Source organism: Scyliorhinus torazame, chromosome 5 (assembly GCF_047496885.1).
Source record: "Scyliorhinus torazame isolate Kashiwa2021f chromosome 5, sScyTor2.1, whole genome shotgun sequence".
NCBI lineage: Eukaryota > Metazoa > Chordata > Chondrichthyes > Carcharhiniformes > Scyliorhinidae > Scyliorhinus > Scyliorhinus torazame.
The window spans coordinates 157,434,823-157,455,453 of NC_092711.1; the positions used below are offsets into that span (position 1 = coordinate 157,434,823).

At 47.5% G+C, this 20,631-nt stretch overlaps 1 protein-coding gene across 1 annotated transcript; it reads left to right on the top strand.

The window, feature by feature from the left end:
* The first annotated feature begins 963 nt into the window (after positions 1-963).
* LOC140417997 (uncharacterized) lies at positions 964-16,284 on the top strand. Its single transcript, XM_072501427.1, has 4 exons — positions 964-1,525; positions 2,578-3,643; positions 3,729-3,847; positions 15,265-16,284. Exons 2-4 carry the CDS (start codon positions 2,897-2,899, stop codon positions 15,956-15,958), a joined length of 1,560 nt encoding a protein of 519 aa, XP_072357528.1. The 5' UTR covers positions 964-1,525; positions 2,578-2,896; the 3' UTR covers positions 15,959-16,284.
* The last annotated feature ends 4,347 nt before the right edge of the window (positions 16,285-20,631 follow it).

Consider the following 20,631-nt stretch of genomic DNA (forward strand, 5'->3'; position numbering starts at 1 on the left):
TGGTTTTTCTATGATCTGGGTGTCTTCATGTCTCTCCAGCATTTTCCACAGTAAATGCACTGGAACACTCACTCAGGAGTATGTAGCAGGAGCTGTTTAGCACACTAGGCTAAATCTCTGGCTTTGAAAGCAGACCAAGGCAGGCCAGCAGCACGGTTGAATTCCCGTAACAGCCTCCCCGAACAGGCGCCGGAATGTGGCGACTAGGGGCTTTTCACAGTAACTTCATTGAAGCCTACTTGTGACAATAAGTGATTTTCATTTCATTTCATTTTTCATTATCTCATGTTTTTCCATTAACACCATGTTTCAAGCCATTTGAAGAGGACAAACTTTTCTTCCTTGTGCGTCAAGGCCGATGATATTCAGCTCCCAAGAATAATAATCTAATAATAATCTTGATAATTGTCACAAGGAGGCTTACATTAACACTGCAATGAAGTTGCTGAGAAAATCCCCGAATCGCCTCACTCCGGCATCTGTTTCGGTACACAGAAGGAGAATTCAGAATGTCCAATTCACCTAACAGCACATTTTTCGGGACTTGTGGGATGAAACCGGAGCATCCGAAGGAAAGATGCGCAGCCACAGGGAGAACGTGCAGACTCTGCACAGTGACCAATTAAGTGACTCTGTCACATCTTGACATTTTGTCTGTAAATTCTCCCCCTCTAATATCCTGTAAAAGGAGTTTACCAAAACCATCTCTATCATTGCAAGATAGAAATTCAGAACAGATTATTCTAGTAACTATGGAACACTGCAAAGGATGTCAATGTCTTTAAGAGAGAGAGAGACCTGGGCCAACCTTTCCAGAGTCTGCACCATCCCTGGAGTCACTTCCTTTCCCTTCAGTTGTGCAAGTCACCAATGTCCTCCCAGACTAAGAGAAAAGGAAAGGGGGAGAAAAGATGTTGCACAGAGGAGGAAGTTTTAGTCTGAAACCTGGTTGTTTGTTCCCTTCCCCCATCTGGACCAATAGGACGGAGGGGTGGGCCTGGAGGACTAAATCAGGCGGCTGGTCCTCCAGCCAATCAGAGTGAATGAGGGGCGAGACGTTTCGCCATTGTTTATTCCCAGCCGCCATCCTCCGTTCGCTGAATAAAGATGGCGATTGTTAACCTGGGCCTGGTACCGGGTGGGAGAAGCCCCGCAGCTGCGAACCAGGAAGTTGCCAATTATTAAATTGCTTTTGCGGAACTGTTTCCAAAGTCTCCCACCCACCTCGCCGCTGTCCTTCGATATGTCCGGGACGAACAGGCCCAATGTGCATGATCCAAACAATTCGACAACAGCGCTTGCGCACTCGTGTCCCAGCCCAGAAGCAGTGATGCGCATGTCCAAGGGAGGGATGAAGCTGCGCATGTGCAGGTATTAGCCCACCCCTGATCTTTCTGCTGAGGTCTTGACCAGTGGGAAAAGTTGGAGGTCCAGAAGGACTCTGGTCCTCCAGCCAATCAGCGTGGACGTTGTGTGAATGCGAATGTGTCACAGAAACTGAAACATCCTCCTGTCTCCAACATCTGTGAGTAAAACACTTTCCTTTCTCCCCCTTTCCGTTTATTTTCTCATTCTGACCTTTAATTGGTGACTTGCAGCAACTGAAGGGAAAGGAAGTGAATCCAGGGAGGGTGCAGACTCTGCAAAGCTTGGCCCAGGTCTCTCTCTCTCTCTTAAAGACATTGACATCCTTTGCTCCCTCAGCTTGACACATTTATTTGTTGGGCTAAAAGGATGATCTCTTTGCTAATGTTCAATGAAAGGGCTGATTTCCCCAGGAGATAGAATAGAACAGAACCATTGAATTCCTACAGTGCAGAAGGAGGCCATTTGGCCCATCGAGTGTGCACGGACCCAATGAAGAGCACCCTACCTAAACCTACCCCCCCGCCCTATCTCCTTAAACCCAGAACCTTACCTAGGGGACAGTAAATCAATATTGGACGGAGATATGTCCAGTGTTATATTGTACAAATGAGATATTTATGGTTGTGTAATAAAATATATTTATTATTTCGTCTTGTAATATAGTACTGTAGCTGCGTTATATATTTCCAGTTATAGAGTAATTGAAGAAGTCCATTGCACACCTCGAGTCGATGCCAACTCTGTCAAGCAATTCTGTCAGTCTCGAGTGGGCCCCATTCTGCAACCTTGTATCGACCATCCAATTTAATTGGGAAATTATTGATCGTCTTTGCTTGACTATCCTCATAGGCAACAACTTCAAAGTCGTGATCAATGACAATCCCTGTATCTCAACCAGCTGAAACAATTCTATACATTAATCATTTTAGTCCAGTAATATAGACATATATCTGTCTGGCTAGCCTGCGCAAAGATTTTCGGGTCTCTGTGTCCAGGATAGGAAGCAGGGATCTGTCAATCAGCCTGAATCAGCACCTTCAAGAGAACTGGAAGGGTGAATATTAGATACAGGAGAGTGAGAATGGAGGGAGTGTGTGTGGGATGGTGATTTATGAGAGAGGAAAGAATCTTCAGCAGAAACTAGAATTGTCTGTTCTAAATTTCTATCCTGTACTGACAGTGAATTAATTTTGAAAACTCCTTTTACAGGATATTAGACGAGAATTTCCAAACACAAATATCATCTCCTGACAGTGTCACTCAATTAATCGGGAACGGAATATTTGAACCTAGAAGGAAGAATATTTGTCAGTTCTGCCTGTCTCAAAAGATTTGTGTGTTTGGAAAAGCACTGAGTCACAGGAACCCAAGTGAGAGTGTTCCAGTGCACTGACTGTGGAAAGAGCTTTAACCAGTTACACAGCGTGAAAAATCACCGCACCATTCACAGTTGAGAGAGACCGTACCCATGTTTTGTTTGAGACTTCAACTGATTGTCTAACCTGGTGAGACATCAGGGCACCCGAACATGGCGAAACAGTGGAAATGTGGGGATTGCGGGAAGGGATTCAGATCCCCATCTGTGCTGGAAATTCATCGACACAGTCACACTGATGAGAGGCCGTTCGCCTGCTCCAGATGTGGGAAGGGATTTAAATCCCTATCTAACCTGGAAACACATCAACGTGTTCATACTGGGGAGAGGCCGTTCACCTGCTCCACCTGTGGGAAAGGATTCAGTACATCTTCCAATCTGCAGACACATCAGCGAGTTCACACTGGGGAGAGGCCATTCACCTGCTCTCAGTGTGGGCAAGGATTCAGTGTTTCATTCACCCTCCGGAAACACCAGCGAGTTCACACGGGGGAGAGGCCATTCGCCTGTTCAGAGTGTGGGAAGGGATTCACTCAGTCATCCAGCCTGCTGAGACACCATCGACTTCACACTGGAGAGAGACCGTTCATCTGTTCTCAGTGTGGGAAGGGATTCACTGATTCATCTAACCTGCTCACACACCAGCGATTTCACACTGGGGAAAGGCCATTCACCTGCTCTGAGTGTGGGAAGAGTTTCACTCAGGTATCTGACCTGCGAACACACCAGCGAATCCACACTGGGGAGAAGCCTTTTAGTTGCTTTGAATGTGGGAAGCAATTCCTTGATTCATCCCACTTGCTGAGGCACCAGCGAGTTCACACTGGGGAGAGACCATTCACCTGCTCTGAATGTGGGAAGGGCTTCACTCAGTTATCCCACCTGCTGTCACACCAGCGAGTTCACAAGTGATGACAGGGGTTGGATTCTGCTGTTCCTGCTGCTGTTAATCACATCTAGGACTGCAACTTGTTCATTCTGATAGTTGGCGACAAGTCAAAAATGTTGGCTCCGTGATTTATTTAACATCCCCTTGAGAGAGCAGATGGATTCTCTGCTTGACAACGCATTCATAAGACCATCTGACAGTGCAGCACTCCCTCGGTGATGGCACTCAGACAATTGGTTTTGATTTTTCTCCTCGGGTCCCCGGACTGGGATTTGAACCCACAACCTTCTGACGCCAAAGTCAGAGAGCGACCCACTGAGCCACGGCTGACACTATAGACATACAGAGTTAGGAAGGGAAGGTTACTCTTTGAAACCCCCACCCTTTGCCTCCAGTGCCTAAATCTCATAATAAACACCCCAGTATAAATAATATGTATTTGACTGACAAATGTGATGTGTTCTAAGATTGTTATATTGTACAACTGTTTTTAATTTTGATTAAAATGGAGGAATTAAAGGGGAGTCACGTGACCTTCTCTGAATTTTGCTGCTATCAAACCTGAAGTGGCCTGATTGGTTCATGATTAAAGGGAGCCTCAGGTTATTTGACTGGGAAGACTGTGTCGACAAGCGGAAAGGCTGCTCTGCTGAAAGTGGTTCGACTTTTGGTTTCCAATGTCCCAGGAAAGTGTTGAGAATATTAGAATTTGAAAATGGTGGGCAGCACGGTGGCGCAGTGGTTAGCCCTGCTGCCTCACGGCGCCGAGGTACCAGGTTCCATCCTGGCTCTGGGCCACTGTCCGTGTGGAGTTTGCACATTCTCCCCGTGTTTGCGTGGGTTTCACCCCCACAGCCCAAAGATGTGCAGGGTAGGTGGATTGAACATGCTACATTGCCCCTTACTTTGAAAAAAAAAATTGGGTACTCTAAATTTATGTTTAAAAAAAAAAAGAATTTTAAAATGGCTTTACTTTAATTGTATATTTAATTTCAAGATAGAATGAAGTTTGGAGTCTAAATGATATCTAATCAGCATGTCTACCTGGATATAAGGCCCACCTATAAGAACTAGGAGCAGGAGTAGGACACCTGGCCCCTCGAGCCAGCTCTGCTATTCAATGAGATTATGCCTGGAAACTGACACAAAATACATGTTCAATGCCTCAGCCATTTCCTCATTTCCCATTGTTAAATCCCCCTTCTCATCCTCTAAAAGACCAATGCTTACCTTAGCTACTCTTTTTGTTTTCTATATTTGGAGAAACGTTGCTGTCTGTTTTTATATTCTGAGCTGGTTTACTCTCCTAATCTATCTTACTTTTCTTTATAGCTTTTTTCATGGATTTCTGTTGACCGTTAAAGATTTCCCAGTCCGCTAGTTTCCCACTAATCTTTACCACTTTGTATGCCTTTTCTTTCAATTTGATACCCTCCTTTATTTCCTTAAATATCCATGGCTGATTTTCCTTTTTCCTACAGCCCTTCCGTTTCACTGGTATATATTTTTTCTGAGCACTGTGAAAAATCTCTTTGAAAGTCCTCCACTGTTCCTCAATTGTCCCACCACAAAGTCTTTGCTCCCAGTCTACCTTAGCCAACTCCTCCCTCATCACATTGTAGTTTCCTTTGTTTAAGCATAAAACACTGATTTTTGACTTTACCTTCTCATACTCCATCTGTATTTTAAATTCAACCATACTATGATCACTCCTTCCGAGAGGATCCCTAACTATGAGATCATTAATCAATCCTGTCTCATTACACAGGACCAGATCTAGGATACCTTGCTCTCTCGTAGGTTCCATTACATACTGTTCGAGAAAATTATCGCGGATACATTCGGTGAACTCCTCCTCAAGGCTGCCCCGGACGACTGGTTTGACCAATCGACATGTAGATTAAAATCCCCCATGATAATTGTCGTCCCATTTTTACATGCATTGGTTATTTCTTTGTTTATTGCCCATCCCACTGTGATGTTATTATTTGGTGGCCTATAGACTACGCCTATCAGTGAACGTTTCTCCTTACTATTCGCCTTACTCCTTACTATGGGCGGCATGGTGGCACAGTGGTTAGCACTATTGCTTCACAGCACCAGCGTCCCAGGTTCAATTCCCGCTTGGGTCACTGTCTGTGCGGAGTCTGCACGTTCTCTCTGTGGTCTGCATAAGTTTCCTCCGGATGCTCCTGTTTCCTCCCACAAGTTCCAAAAGACGTGCTGTTGGGTGAATTGGACATTCTGAATTCTCCCTCTGTGTACCCGAACAGGCGCCAGTGTGCGGCGACTAGGGAATTTTCACAGTAACTTTGTTGCGGTGTTAATGTAAGCCTACTTGTGACAATAATAAAGATTATTATTTTCTAATTTCTATCCAAATGGATTCAACCTTCTTCTCTATATCATCTCTCACTGCCACCCTGATTCCATCCTTACATATCAGAGCTACACCTTACCTTCCTGTCTGTCCTTCCGAATAGTCGGGGACCACACCGAGGCTCCCGTCTTTCCCCTATGCCGTCTCCACTGCCCCCAAATTTTCAGAGTAGCCACCACCACCGGGCTTCTGGTGTATTTCTTCAGTGAGAACGGCAACAGCGCCGTCACCATAGCTTGTAGGCTGGTCCCCCTGCAGGACGCCCTCTCCAATCTCTTCCACGCCGCTCCCTCCTCTTCTCCCATCCACTTACATACCATTGAGATATTGGCGGCCCAGTAGTACTCACTTAGGCTCGGTAGTGCCAGCCCCCCCCCCCTATCCCTACTACGCTGCAAAAATCCCTTCCTCACTCTCGGGGTCTTCCCGGCCCACACAAAACTCATGATACTCTTCTCAATCCTTTTGAAAAAAGCCTTCGTGATCACCACCGGGAGGCACTGAAACACAAAGAGGAATCTCGGGAGGACCACCATTTTAACCGCCTGCACCCTCCCTGCCAGTGACAGGGATACCATGTCCCATCTCTTGAAGTCCTCCTCCATCTGTTCCACCAACCGCGTTAAATTTAACCTATGCAATGTACCCCAATTCTTGGCTATCTGGATCCCCAAGTAGCGAAAGTCCCTTGTTACCTTTCTCAGCGGTAAGTCCTCTATTTCTCTGCTCTGCTCCCCTGGATGCACCACAAACAACTCACTTTTCCCCATGTTCAGTTTATATCCTGAAAATTCTCCAAACTCCCCAAGTATCCACATTATCTCTGGCATCCCCTCCGCCGGGTCCGCCACATACAACAACAAATCGTCCGCATACAGAGATACCCGGTGTTCTTCTCCTCCCCTGAGTACTCCCCTCCACTTCCTGGAACCCCTCAATGCTATTGCCAGGGGCTCTATCGCCAGTGCAAACAATAATGGGGACAGAGGACATCCCTGCCTCGTCCCTCTATGGAGCCGAAAATACGCAGACCCCCGTCATTCGTGACCACGCTCGCCATCGGGGCCCTATACAGCAGCTGTATCCATCTAATATACTCATCTCCAAAGCCAAATCTCCTCAACACCTCCCACAAATAATCCCACTCCACTCTATCAAATGCTTTCTCGGCATCCATCGCCACCACTATCTCCGCTTCCCCCTCTGGTGGGGGCATCATCATTACCCCTAGCAGCCTCCGTATATTTGTATTCAGCTGTCTCCCCTTCACAAACCCAGTTTGGTCCTCATGGACCACCCCCAGGACACAATCCTCTATCCTCATTGCCATTACCTTGGCCAGAATCTTAGCGTCTACGTTCAGGAGGAAAATAGGCCTATAGGACCCGCATTGCAGCGGGTCTTTTTCCTTCTTTAGGAGAAGCGATATTGTTGCCTCTGACATAGTCGGGGGCAGCTGTCCCCTTTCCCTCGCCTCATTAAAAGTTCTCATCAGTAGCGGGGCGAGCAAGTCCACATATTTCCTGTAAAATTCAACTGGGAATCCATCCGGTCCTGGGGCCTTCCCCGCCTTCCTGCTCCTAATTCCTTTCACTACTTCCTCCATTTCGATCTGTGCTCCCAGTCCCACCCTCTCCTGCTCCTCCACCTTAGGAAATTCCAGCTAGTCCAGAAAACACATCATTCTCTCCTTCCCATCCGGGGGCTGAGCTTCATATAATCTTTCATAGACTGCCTTGAACACTCCATTCACTCTCTCCGCTCCCCGCTCCATCTCTCCCTCCTCATCCCTCACTCCCCCTATTTCCCTCGCTGCTCCCCTTTTCCTCAATTGGTGGGCCAGCAACCTGCTCGCCTTCTCCCCATATTCGTAATGTACACCCTGTGCCTTCCTCCACTGTGCCTCTGCAGTACCCGTTGTCAGCAAATCAAATTCTACGTGTAGTCTTTGCCTTTCCCTGTACAGTCCCTCCTCCGGCGCCTCCGCATATTGCCTGTCCACCCTCAGAAGTTCTTGCAGCAACCGCTCCCGTTCCCTACTCTCCTGCTTTCCTTCATGTGCCCTGATTGATATCAGCTCCCCTCTAACCACTGCCTTCAGCGCCTCCCAGACCACTCCCACCTGGACCTCCCCATTATCATTGAGTTCCAAGTACTTTTCAATACACCCTCTCACCCTTAGACACACCCCCTCATCCGCCATTAGTCCCATGTCCATTCTCCAGGGTGGACGCCGTTCTTTTTCCTCCCCTACCTCCAAGTCCACCCAGTGTGGAGTGTGATCCGAAATAGCTATCGCCGTATACTCCGTCCCCCCTCACCTTCGGGATCAACGCCCTTCCCAAAACAAAAAAGTCTATTCGCGAATAAACTTTGTGGACATAGGAGAAAAACGAAAACTCCTAGGTCTGCTAAATCTCCATGGGTCTACTCCTCCCATCTGCTCCATAAGGTCTTTAAGCACCTTGGCTGCTGCCGGCCTCCTTCCAGTCCTGGACCTCGATCTGTCCAGCCCTGGTTCCAGCACCGTGTTAAAATCTCCACCCATTACCAACTTCCCCACCTCTAGTTCCGGGATACGTCCTAACATACGCCTCATAAAGTTGGCATCATCCCAGTTCGGGGCATATACGTTCACCAAGACCACCGCCTCCCCCTGTAATTTGCCACTCACCATCACGTATCTGCCCCCACTATCCGCCACTATGGTCTTTGCCTCAAACATTACCCGCTTCCCCACTAGTATAGCCACCCCCCTGTTTTTCGCATCTAGCACCGAATGAAACACCTGCCCCACCCATCCTTTGCGTAGTCTAACCTGGCCTATCAGTTTCAAATGCGTCTCCTGTAACATAACCACATCTGCCTTAAGTTTCTTAAGGTGTGCGAGTACCCGTGCCCTCTTTATCGGCCCGTTCAGCCCTCTCACATTCCACGTGATCAGCCGGGTTGGGGGGCTCTTTACCCCCCCACCCCCTTGTCGATTAGCCATCCCCTTTTATCCAGCTCCTCACCTGGTTCCCACGCAGCTGTGTCCCCCCCCTAGGCGGTGCCCTCCCGCCCCGCCCACCCCACCCCATATCAGCTCCTCCTCCCCAGCAGCAGCAACCCAGTAAATCCCCCCTCCCACCCCCCCCCCCCCCCCCCGGCTACATCCCCCACTAGCGTAGTTACACCCCCCATGTTGCTCCCAGAAGTCAGCAAACTCTGGCCGACCTCGGCTCGCACCGTGCGATGCCCCCTCCTTCCTGCTTCCCTATTCCCGCCATAATTATCATAGCGCGGGAACAAAGCCCGCGCTTCCCTTTTGGCCCCGCCCCCAATGGCCTACGCCCCAGCTCCTCCACCTCCCTTCCTCCCTCCCCCACAACCTGTGGAAGAGAGAAAAGTTACCGGGTCGCAGGATTAACAACATAAAAATCATCTCTCCCCCCTTTTTCCCCCCTCTACGCCCCCCATATTCGCCCCACCACTTTGTCTCAAACGTTCTTTTTTAATAACCCGCTTATTCCAATTTCTCTTCAACAATAAATGTCCACGCCTCATCCGCCGTTTCAAAGTAGTGGTGCTTCCCTTGATATGTGACCCACAGTCTTGCCGGCTGCAGCATTCCAAATTTAATCTTCTTTTTATGAAGCACCGCCTTGGCCCGATTAAAGCTCGCCCTCCTTCTCGCCACCTCCGCACTCCAGTCTTGATATACGCGGATCACCACGTTCTCCCACCTACTGCTCCGAGTTTTCTTTGCCCATCTGAGGACCATCTCTCTGTCCTTGAAACGGAGGAATCTCACCACTATGGCTCTGGGAATTTCTCCTGCTCTCGGTCCTCGCACCATCACTCGGTATGCTCCCTCCACCTCCAACGGACCCGCCGGGGCCTCCGCTCCCATTAACGAGTGCAGCATCGTGCTCACATATGCCCGGACGTCCGCCCCTTCTGCACCTTCAGGAAGACCAAGAATCCTTAAATTCTTCCTCCTCGCATTATTCTCCAGCACCTCCAGCCTTTCCTCACATCGTTTATGGTGTGCCTCGTGCATCTCCGTCTTCACCACCAGGCCCTGTATATCGTCCTCGTTCTCGGCAGCCTTTGCCTTCACGACCCGAAGGTCCCGCGCCTGGGTCTTTTGCATCTTTTAGCCCTTCAATCGCCTGTAATATCGGGGCCAACAGCTCCTTCTTCATCTCCTTTTTAAGCTCTTCCACGCAGCGTTTCAAAAACTCGTGTTGTTCAGGGCCCCATATTAAACTGCCACCTTCCGACGCCATCTTGGTTTTTGCTTGCCTTCCTTGCCGCTGCTCTCGAGGATCCACCGCAATCCGGCCACTTTCCTTTCCCCATCCATATCCAGGGGGGATTCCCTTCTGGTTTACCGCACAGTACTTTTAGCCGTTAAAATTGCCGTTGGGGCTCTTATTAAGAGCCCAAAAGTCCGTTCCACCGGGAGCTGCCGAAACGTGCGACTTAGCTGGTCATCACCGCACCCGGAAGTCTTCAAGCTGGTTATTGATGTCCCTCACCCTAGCACCGGTCAGGCAACATACCATGTGGGGCTCTCAATCCTGCTTTCAAAGGATGCTTTCTATCCCGTAATTATAGAATTCCCTACAACTACCACTTGTCTTTATGCTGCCCCTACTTGAATGGTATGTGCTTTGTAACTCCATAATTAATCTATTCTGTCACTCCCTTTACTTGGCCCTTCATTATATCACTATGGTATGTGTAGTTTGAAGAATTATTGAATTAAACTCGACCAAGTACTTTGTATGCTTAAGTAACTAGACAGGCGGCATGGTGGTACAGTGGTTAGCACTGCTGCCTCACGGCGCTGAAGACCCAGGACCAATTCTGACCCCGGGTCACTGCCTGTGTGGAGTTTGCACATTCTCCCCGTGTCTGCGTGGGTTTCATCCCCACAACCCAAAGATGTGAAGGTTAGGTGGATTGGCCATGCTAAATTGCCCCTTAATTGGACAAAAATAATCGGGTACTCTTAAATTTAAAAAAACAACTAACCAGTGAACCCTTGATTTCTGCTTAATACACAGGGGTGAGTGTGTCTGAGAAGTATCCAATTGAAAAACCGTTTCCATAATTTTCATTGCTACAGCGAGATATATTGTTTTGACAGTGACAGCTAGGTTGTGGAATTAATTGGATAGATCTTCCATAGACCTGGCACAGACATGATAGCCAAGTAACTTCCATCTATGCTGCCTCATTCTATAATGCAGTGAATTATTTTTATTTTGTCACAGGGTGTGGGAATCTCTGGCCAGGCCAGTTTTTTAAATTGTCAATCCCTAATTGCCCTTGAGAAGATGCTGTCAAGCTACCTTCTTGAACCACTGCAGTGTATGTGGTGAAGGTACAAGCTCAGACTGTTAGGATGGGAGTGCCAGGATTTTGACCCAGCGACAGGGAAGGAACTTGGTGTGTGGCTTGGAGTTAAATTGCAAGTCCAATGTGTTTCCCGCCCTTGTCCTTCTACCTGAGGAAGGAGCAGTGCTCCAAAAGCTAGTGATTTGAAACAAACGTGTTTAGCCTGGTGTTGTGAGACTTCTTACTGTGCTCACCCCAGTCCAACACCGGCATCTCCACATCTTGTCCTTCCAGGTAGTGGAGGTGGTGACTTTGGGAGGTGCTTTGAAAAAATATTCAGTTTCAAGGAATAAGGAGAGGAACCAGTTATTCTGATATTGAATGCAGCGAGACTCATTACTTTACGGTGAAGGGGAGCCGAGGGAAACCTTTAAAAGCTCAATGTTCTCTCTTAGGAGAGCAGCCATTTAAACCACATTGGTAAATAGAAGATAGCAGAATTATTTCAATTAGGTAACATTTTCTACTCCCGTTTTGGGGTTTCAATGGTGCTGTTATTACCCAGCATCCCCGGCGTATGTGAATGTGCCCTATTCAGCCCACTGGAGCCCTATGCGCAGGCGCAGTGCGAGGCTTTATCGACAGCATGCGCAGTGTCACTTTGCTCGGAACCCTGCGGATGCAGTAGATAGATTTTTCGGTAGGTGAGAGTCGGTGTGGCAGAGGGAGGAATGGAGACGGAGTCCGGGTGGGGAGGGAGCAGAGGCTTTATAAAATACTCGCTCAGGCTGCAAGACCCGGAAGAAACCTGCAGATCCCGTACTTTCTACGCCAGGGATTTGTTCCCGGGAACAGGCCCGAGTTAGCGCACGCCATCTTGTTTCGGTGGGCAGCAATGCGCACGCGCGGATTTGCGGGTAGAGTGGGCGGGGCTTCAGGGGGCCAGCGACCCGGATGATGACAACGCTCAAAACGAAACGGCTGGAAAGAGACAGCTGGAGAACATTCCACTGCCCAGATTGGCCTTTCACTGCCTTTATTGGTTGGCCTTTGGCTTCCCGGATTGGTTGCCCAGAAGGTTCAAATTAAAGCAAAATACTGCAGATGTTGGTAATAGGACATAGAACATACAGTGCAGAAGGAGGCCATTCGGCCCATCGAGTCTGCACTGACCCACTTAAACCCTCACTTCCACCCTGTCCCCGTACCCCAATGACCCCTCCTAACCTTTTTTAGTCACTAAGGGCAACTTATCATTGCCAATCCACCTAACCTGAACGTCTTTGGACGGTCGGAGGAAACCCATGCAGATACGGGGAGAACGTGCAGACTCCGCACAGTGAACCAGCAGGGAATTGAACCTGGGACCCTGGCGCTGTGAAGCCACAGTGCTATCCACTTGTGCTACTATGCTGCCCTAATGTGAAATAAAAACATAAAATGCTGGATAAACTCAGCAGGGCTGGCATCATCTGTGGAGAGAAACAGTTAATGTTTTGGATCTAAATAATAGCCACAGGGAATGGGGAACAAAGATTGGGGAAAGTAGATTGTGAGCGCGCAGGAGCAGTTGGAGTGAGCGGGGGAGCACTTCTGAAGAGAGGAACCTCTGAGTGAGAAGGGGAGGGGGTTTGAAGGGCTTCTGAGTGAGTGGTGAGGAAGTTTGATGAGAGGGACTTCTGACTGTGCAAAGGTAGTTAGGGTTAGGGAGGTAGGCTTCAGGGGAGTGGAGCTAGACAGAGGTTTAGTGTTTATATGTTGGGTACCAGCATGGAGTGTCTGGGAACGGCATGAGGTCCGATGGAGCTGTTTGCACACTGTTGGCAGGTAGAATAGGCAGAGTGTAAGTCAAATATTTATATCTGGAATGTTACAAGAGTATATTTTTGTTTTTGGACAACTCTTTGGCCTCCTCCACCATGTAAATGGTATCCACTTGGCACCCCTAAAACGCACATGGCTCCAGTTTCCACAATCCTTCCACAGTCCAGTCTCAAGAGATTTTTCCCATTTCCCCCTGTCAACGGTTTCGTCATTAAGACCTCCCACCATCTACCCCACCTCGCAAGGCAGTGGCAGGCATTCAAGCAGTAAAGAAGGCAAATGGTATGTTGGTCTTCATAGCGAGAGGATTCGAGTGTAGGAATAGAGATGTTTTACTGCAATTGTATACAGCATTGGTGAGCCCACACTTGGAGTATTGTGTGCAGTTTTGGTATCCTTATCTGAGGAAGGATGTTCTTGCTATGGAGGGAGAGCAGCGGAGGTTTACCAGGCCGATTCCTGGGATGGCGGGATTTTCATATGAGTAGAGAATAAGTCAGTTAGGATTATATTAATTGGAGTTTAGAAGAGTGAGAGGGGATCTCATAGAAACTTAGAAAATTCTAACAGGATTAGACAGGATAGATTCAGAATGTTCCCGATGGTGGGGGAGACCGAACTAGGGTTTATAATTTGAGGATAAGGGGTAAACCTTTTAGGACTGAGATGAGAAATTTCTTCACCCATGCAGTGGTGAATCTGTGGAATTCGCTACTACAGAAAATAGTTGAGGCCAAAACGTTGTGAAATTTTGAGAAAAGAATGAGATAGAGCTCTTGGGGCGGAAGGGATATGGGTGGGGGGGTGGGTGGGGGGGTGGGGGGGGGGGGGTGGGAGGGAAGGTGGGATCAGGGTATTGAACTTGATGATCAGCCATGATGATAATGAAGGGTCGAGCAGGCTTTAAGGGCCGAATGGCTTCCTCCTGCATCTATTTTCTATGTTTCTCCATTGGAGTTTGTCACTCCAGGTGCTGGATAAATAGGTATTAGTGTGAATACGCACACAAGCTGCAGAGTTTGGTGTGACCTTATGTGGAGTTGAATCTGAGAGGCTGGCAAGGGGAACATTAGAGTAGTTAAGGTTTGAGGTGACAAAGGAATGAATGAATTTCAGCAGCTGATGGGATGAGGCAGCAGCAAATCGGGACAATGTTACTGAGGTGGAAATAGACAATGTTAGTGCTGTGTAGTCAGTAACTCAATTTGGGATGAAATTTGACAACCAGATTATGAACAGACTGGTTCAGCCTCAGAGTTGCAATCGAGAGAATAACTAGGGAGTGGGGTTTGTAACAGAAACGGAAGTTGATTGCTTTCCTCTTCCCAATGTTTAAATGGAGGGCATTTCTGCTTATCCAGTACTGAGTCAGACAATTCGGGAAGTTTTCTGACTTGGAGGGACACTTGGAGATGATAGCATTCACATAATCTCCAGGTGAAGGGTTTTGGATGTAACATGAAAGCTCTGGTCGAGTTTAAGATATATAAAATCCACTCCCTCAAGTCTTCCCCCTCCCTGGGGCAGCACGGTGGCACAATGGTTAGCATTGCTGCCTCACGGCGCTGAGGTCCCAGACTCAATTCCGGCTCTGGGTCACCGTCCATGTGGAGTTTGCACGTTCTCCCCGTGTTTGTGTGGGTTTCGCCCCCACCACCCAAAAATCTGCAGGGTAGGTGGATTGGCCACGCTAAATTGCCCCTTAATTGGAAAAAATGAATTGGGTACTCTAAATTTATATTTTAAAAAAGTCTTCCCCCTCCCTCTTCCCCCCCCCCCCCCCCCCCCCCCCCCCCCCAGAGTCTTGTCTCGGCCCAGACCAGGTGGCAGCTTCCCTTCCCTGAGGACATTAGTGAACCAGTTGTGTTTTTATAACAATCCACCAGTTTTCGTGGTCACCTTTCCTAGTGCCGGCCCCACAAATGACCAGATTCATTCAGCTCAATTTCACAACCTGCCTTTCTGTTTTTGTGGGTTCTCTCTCACTCCCTTTTTTTCTGTTTTAAATCCATTTGACAGGGTGTTCGAAGGGGAGGATTTGCAGTCGGGAAACTTGAACTCACATCAGGATCTGACAGAGTCGCCCAATTCATCGTAAAGTCAGTATCATCAGATTTTTAACATGGAAGGAAAAAGCACCGTTAACAATGGGGAGAAACCGTACACGTGCTCTGAGTGTGGACAAGGCTACAGGCGATTTTCTGGCCTGTTGAAACACAAGCACATTCACACTGGAGAGAGACCATATAAATGTGGAGATTGTGGGAAGGTATTCAGATACCCATCTGAACTGCAAGCTCATCGGCGCAATCACACTGGGGAGAGGCAGTTCAACTGTCCCGTGTGTGGGAAGGGATTCACTCAGTCATCCACTCTGGTGACACATCAGCGAATTCACACTGGGGAGAGGCCATTTATCTGCTCTGAATGTGGAAAGCGATTCACTCATTCATACAACCTGCTGAACCACCAGAGAGTTCACAGCGGGGAGAGGCCGTTCCTCTGCTCTGACTGTGGGATGGGATTCACTCATTCATCCAACCTGCTGACACACCAGCGGGTTCACACTGGGGAGAAGCCGTTCACCTGCTCCGAGTGTGCAAAAAGATTCACTCGTTTATCCAACCTGCGGAAACACCAACGCAGTCACACTGCGGAGAAACCGTTCACCTGCTCCGAGTGTGGGGAAGGATTCACTCATTTATCCAAACTGCGGAAACACCAGCGCAGTCACACTGATAACCTGTTTAAACACTCACCTCCAGGGAGTGCTGTAGAGGTTCGGGAGAACTGATATCCCATCCACGTGTTCACACTGACAAGCGACCGTTCAGGTGCTCTCATACGGGACTGGGTTCAGGCGATCACCTCAACTCACCAGTGTGCTGATGCTGGAGAGAGGCTGTTCACCTGCTCAGTGTGGGAAGGGATTGATTGTTTGTCCAGCCTGTTAATACATCAGCGAGTTCACATGTAATTACTGTGATTGGATTCTGCAGTGGATAACATCCAGGACGCAATTGTGTTCATTGGGTCTGTTTCTGCTGATGCTAATATACTCCTGCTCAATTAGGGGTTAATATTCTGGATAAAGGATAAATAAATCAGCTTTATATTAAACATAGTGTGACATGTCTTTTTAATGTCTCCAACATAAGTTTGAAGTGCTGTCCCTCTCCTGTCTCCTCCATCTTCACCTCCAGGTGTGAGGAGCTCGTGGTGCTTCTTTGTCACTGAGACTGAGACAATCGATCAGCTGCCTCCCTCCCTCCCACTAACCCACCGGCTCAAACTGTCTCGAAACGTCATCCTTCCCTGAGCCTTGACCTCCCACCTTTCTTTAGATTTTCTCCTATCTCTCCTCTTGCCCTCTGAGCTCACCTTGTCCACGAGACCCACCTCCTGCTCCCTTGACCGTATCCTCACTAAGTTACTGAGCAGACATGTTCCCCATGTGAGCTGATTGTTTTCACTGTTCCCTCACTTCCTATCTCACTCTGCAAACTGCTAACATCACCCTCTCCATGAAGAACCAGCCCTTGATCCCACCCTCTCCAACCTCCCCATCTTCAACCTCCCTTTCCTCTCCAAAATCATTAAATGTCTTGGAAATTGGAGTCCGAGAGAAAGTGTGCATCAAAAAACAACAGCAAAAGTTTCCACAAACTTATAAAAAGGAAAAGAGCAACTGGATTGAGCAAGTAAGACAGAGCATTCACTAAGTCACCCGACCTGCTGATCCACCAGCGAGTTCACACTGGGGTGAGACCATTTACCTGCTGAGTGTGGGAAGGGATTCACTACTGCAATCCAATTGATGAGACACCAGGGAGAGGCCGTTAACCTGCTCTGAGTGTGGGAAGGGATTCGCTCATTTACCCATTGTGTTGAGACACAATGACACCCAAACCAATGAGAGATCCTTTAAATGCTCTGACTGTGGGAATGGGTTTGAAAGTTCTTCGGTACTGATGGAACATCAGTGCACGCACACCAGGAAGTAGCCCTGTGGGAAGGGTTTGTGGGAAGGGATTCACTCGGTCATCCGATCTATTGAAACACCAGTGAATTTTGAGGATACGGGGTGAACCACTGAGGACTGAGATTAGGAGAAAGTTCTTCACACCAGCGAATTCACAAATGATGACAGGGGTTGGACTCTGCTGTTATTGCTGCTGTTAATCACATCCAGGACTGAACCATGTTCATTCTGACACTTGGTGAAGTGGGAGGGTTGGAGGGTTTCTCTCTGCTGGACTGGCCGGTCTCACAACTTTGCTTCCAGTGGGCTGATGCTCTTTGAGACTGAGAGTATTAGGTAACCAAAGGTAGCTTTAAGGGATTTATTTTTGTATGGATAAACATTAGAAAAAAGTTATAGTTTTGTGCCTCGAAGGGAGCTGTAGTTAGATGTTAAAGGCTGTCTGCGTGGGGGTTAGCTTCATCCTGAGATACTGTTGTGTTTAGATAGCTCCACATAAAGGAAATATAATTGATTAACAACTAGAGAGGCCCTGTAAAGTAGCAAACAGCTTTCTTTTGTTCTTTAGTTTATAGCTGAAAGCTAGCAGTAGTTGCAGGCAGTTGGAATCAGATCACAGAGCAGTGAACAGCTCCCAACTCTGCTCGGAGAAGCTGGAGAGAGAAACCAACTCTCTCAGCTTTGCTATAAGAAAAGCTGTACATTGGAGTAATGTGCAGGAAAGATTCAGAGGAAACTCAGGGATAGCTGGGTCTGAAAACCTGGAATGAGAACAGGATTCTGTTCAAGAATCAGACAAAGCTGAGAAGGAATTGGTTAGTGAAAATACAAGACAAACGTTTCCTAAAAATAATCCTCACTGTTAAAATGTGTTAATACCGTCTATGAACAAATTGCAAAGTATTGGTTGGATATCAGAATTTGAGTAACAGTGAAAGTCAATGAAAGCAGTGAAATCATAAATGGGTTGATCCAAAATCCTGGCCCGGATGTACTGCTAAAAATAGAGTCAAAAGGCCCCTTTGGAAAAGTTGGACTGGATTTTGGAATGTGGATCACTAAATAAAGGTATTCTTATAAGGGAGTATTTTTAAAAGTATTTTGGGAGTGGAGTTTGGAAACTCTTATATGACAGTCATCTGGGGGGATTCTCAGGAGAAATCCGGAAACACTAACTTTGTGCCAATGAGATCCTTGGGGCTTCAAATGTATTTTGTCATCCATGTGAGTCTGAAAACTTGTGTGTATTGGTGAAGCGGAAGGAGGTGTAAAGGAGGATTGTATTATAATCCATTTTTATGTTTAATTTTTTTCTTATTGATAAAACTAATCAGTAGCCCCGTGATTCTGATTTTAAAAAGTTAAAGTCTTTTGAGCCAGGGTTCCATTATGGGATTTTCCTGTTCCGTTATAACGTCAACTGGGATCGGAACAGGAGTGCAAATTTCTACTGAAATGGAAACATGGAAAATAGGAGCAGGGGGAGGCCATTCGGCCCATCAAGCATTCTCTCCCATTCATTCTGATCATGGCTGATCATCCAACTCAGTAACCTGTTCCTGCTTTCCCCCCGTGTCCTTTGATCCTTTCAACCCCAAGATCTCTATCTAACTCCTTCCTGAAAACATACAATGCTTTGGCCATAACTGCTTCCTGTGGTAGCAAATTCCACAGACGCACCGCTCTCTGGGTGAAGAACTTTCTCCTGATCTCAGTCCTCAGTGGTTTACTCCGTATCCTCCTGGACACTAAATAGTGTTTTTCCCCAACTACAGACAGATCGAAAATAAATTCAGAAAGAACTGGAAAAACGCAGCAGGTCTGGCAGCATCTGTGGAGAGAGAAACAGTTGACGTTTCACATCCAATGTAACTCTACTTCAGAACTAAAGAGAGGGAGAAATGTGATGGGTTTGATGCTGGTGAGAAAGGGGGAGGGTCAGGTAGAACAAAAGGGAAAGTCAGGGATTGGTTAGAGGGTGGGTGAGATTAAAAGACAAAAATGTCCTGTTACAAAAGGCAAAGGGAGAGGTACTGGGTGCAGTAAAGAAACAAAGCATTGGGGCGGCATGGTGACACAGTGGCTAGCTCTGCTGCCCACGGCGCTGAGGTCCCAGGTTCGATCCCGGCCCCGGGTCACTGTCTGTGTGGAGTTTGCACATTCGCCCCATGTCTATGTGGGTTTCAGCTCCACAACCTAAAGTTATGCAGGTAGATGGATTGGCCACGCTAAATTGCCCCTTAATTGGAAAAAAATAATTGGAGACTCTAAAGAAATTTTAAAAAAGAAATATAGCATTGGTCCAGAGTAAGTGTTAATGGCAGAATAAAGGACAGCTCTGTCTGGAAGTAACAAAACATGTAAACAAGATGCAGACTGTCACTCGGTAAAAAAACAAATCAAAATGGAGGAGAGAGTTCAGGGTGTGAAGTTGTTGAACTCAATGTTGAGTCCAGAAGGCTGTAAAGTGCCTCATGGGAAGACGAGGGGCTGTTGGTCCAGCTTGTGTTGGGCTTCTCCGGAACATTGCAGCAGGCCGAGGACAGAAATGTGAGCCTGAGAGCAAGGCGGTGAATTCTAATGGCAGCAAGCGGACGGTCAGGGTCATGCTTGTGGACTGAGCGGAGGTGTTCCACAAAGAGGGCAGGGAACAGTCTGCAGATGAATTAAAGATAAACCATTTGGGTCCAGAACATTGTGAACATCCTTTTACTCTGGTTGTCTTTGATCCTCAAGTCATTTTCTGATTTTTTTAACCATGTTATGCTTCATTAATAAACATTTATCATTACAACATTTGATTTTTCATGATTAGATTGATGTCATTCAGGGAAAGTGGGTGAGAGGGGTTGACAGGCTCTTTAACAGAAAGTGAGTCCCTCTGAGGTAATTGGCAAAGGAGCCAGAGGGGGGAATGAGATTTTATTTTATTTATTGACACAGTGAGTTGTTCTGACATGTCTGAAAGCAGATTCAGTTGTATCTTTCCAAATGGTAAATACTTGTAAGGGTTCTGGGGAAAGAGCAGAGTATTTGGAGGAATGGGAGAGTCCTCTCAAAGAGATAGCGGGGACCCGGTGGGCTGAATGGTTTCCTCCCGCAAGCTGTGAATCTGAGCCTCCTGCTTTTGTGCAGGTTAAAAGGGACAGATTTCATTGCAGCCTCTTCCCTGTATATGTATTTACAGAGACAGGTTTCTCTTTAGCTCCGAGTGACCGATATAACAATTGGTTGGAGGCCCATTTCCCAGTCAGTCCTCCAGCACTTTCCTGTCTCTCTATTAGTGCGACGTCCATGGCATTTTCCCAACTGCGCACAGGCCCCGTTATTCTTAGCTAAATTCAGCCTCAGCTCTATTGCCTGGCTGTCATTGACATGAGCAATAGAGACAGAAAGGTGCCCGAGGCTCAAATGGGAAGTCAGAACTTGTGGCTCTAAACCAACACTTAAACATTTGTCAGTCAAATCCACGTTATTTATATTGG

Coding starts and splice junctions, on each gene's coding strand:
- LOC140417997 (XM_072501427.1), top strand. CDS start 2,897: ATGGCGAAACAGTGGAAATGTGGGGATTGCGGGAAGGGATTCAGATCC. Junction 3,644..3,728: donor ACCTGCTGTCACACCAGCGA/GTTCACAAGTGA, acceptor TCATTCTGATAG/TTGGCGACAAGTCAAAAATG. Junction 3,848..15,264: donor GACAGTGCAGCACTCCCTCG/GTGATGGCACTC, acceptor TTCATCGTAAAG/TCAGTATCATCAGATTTTTA.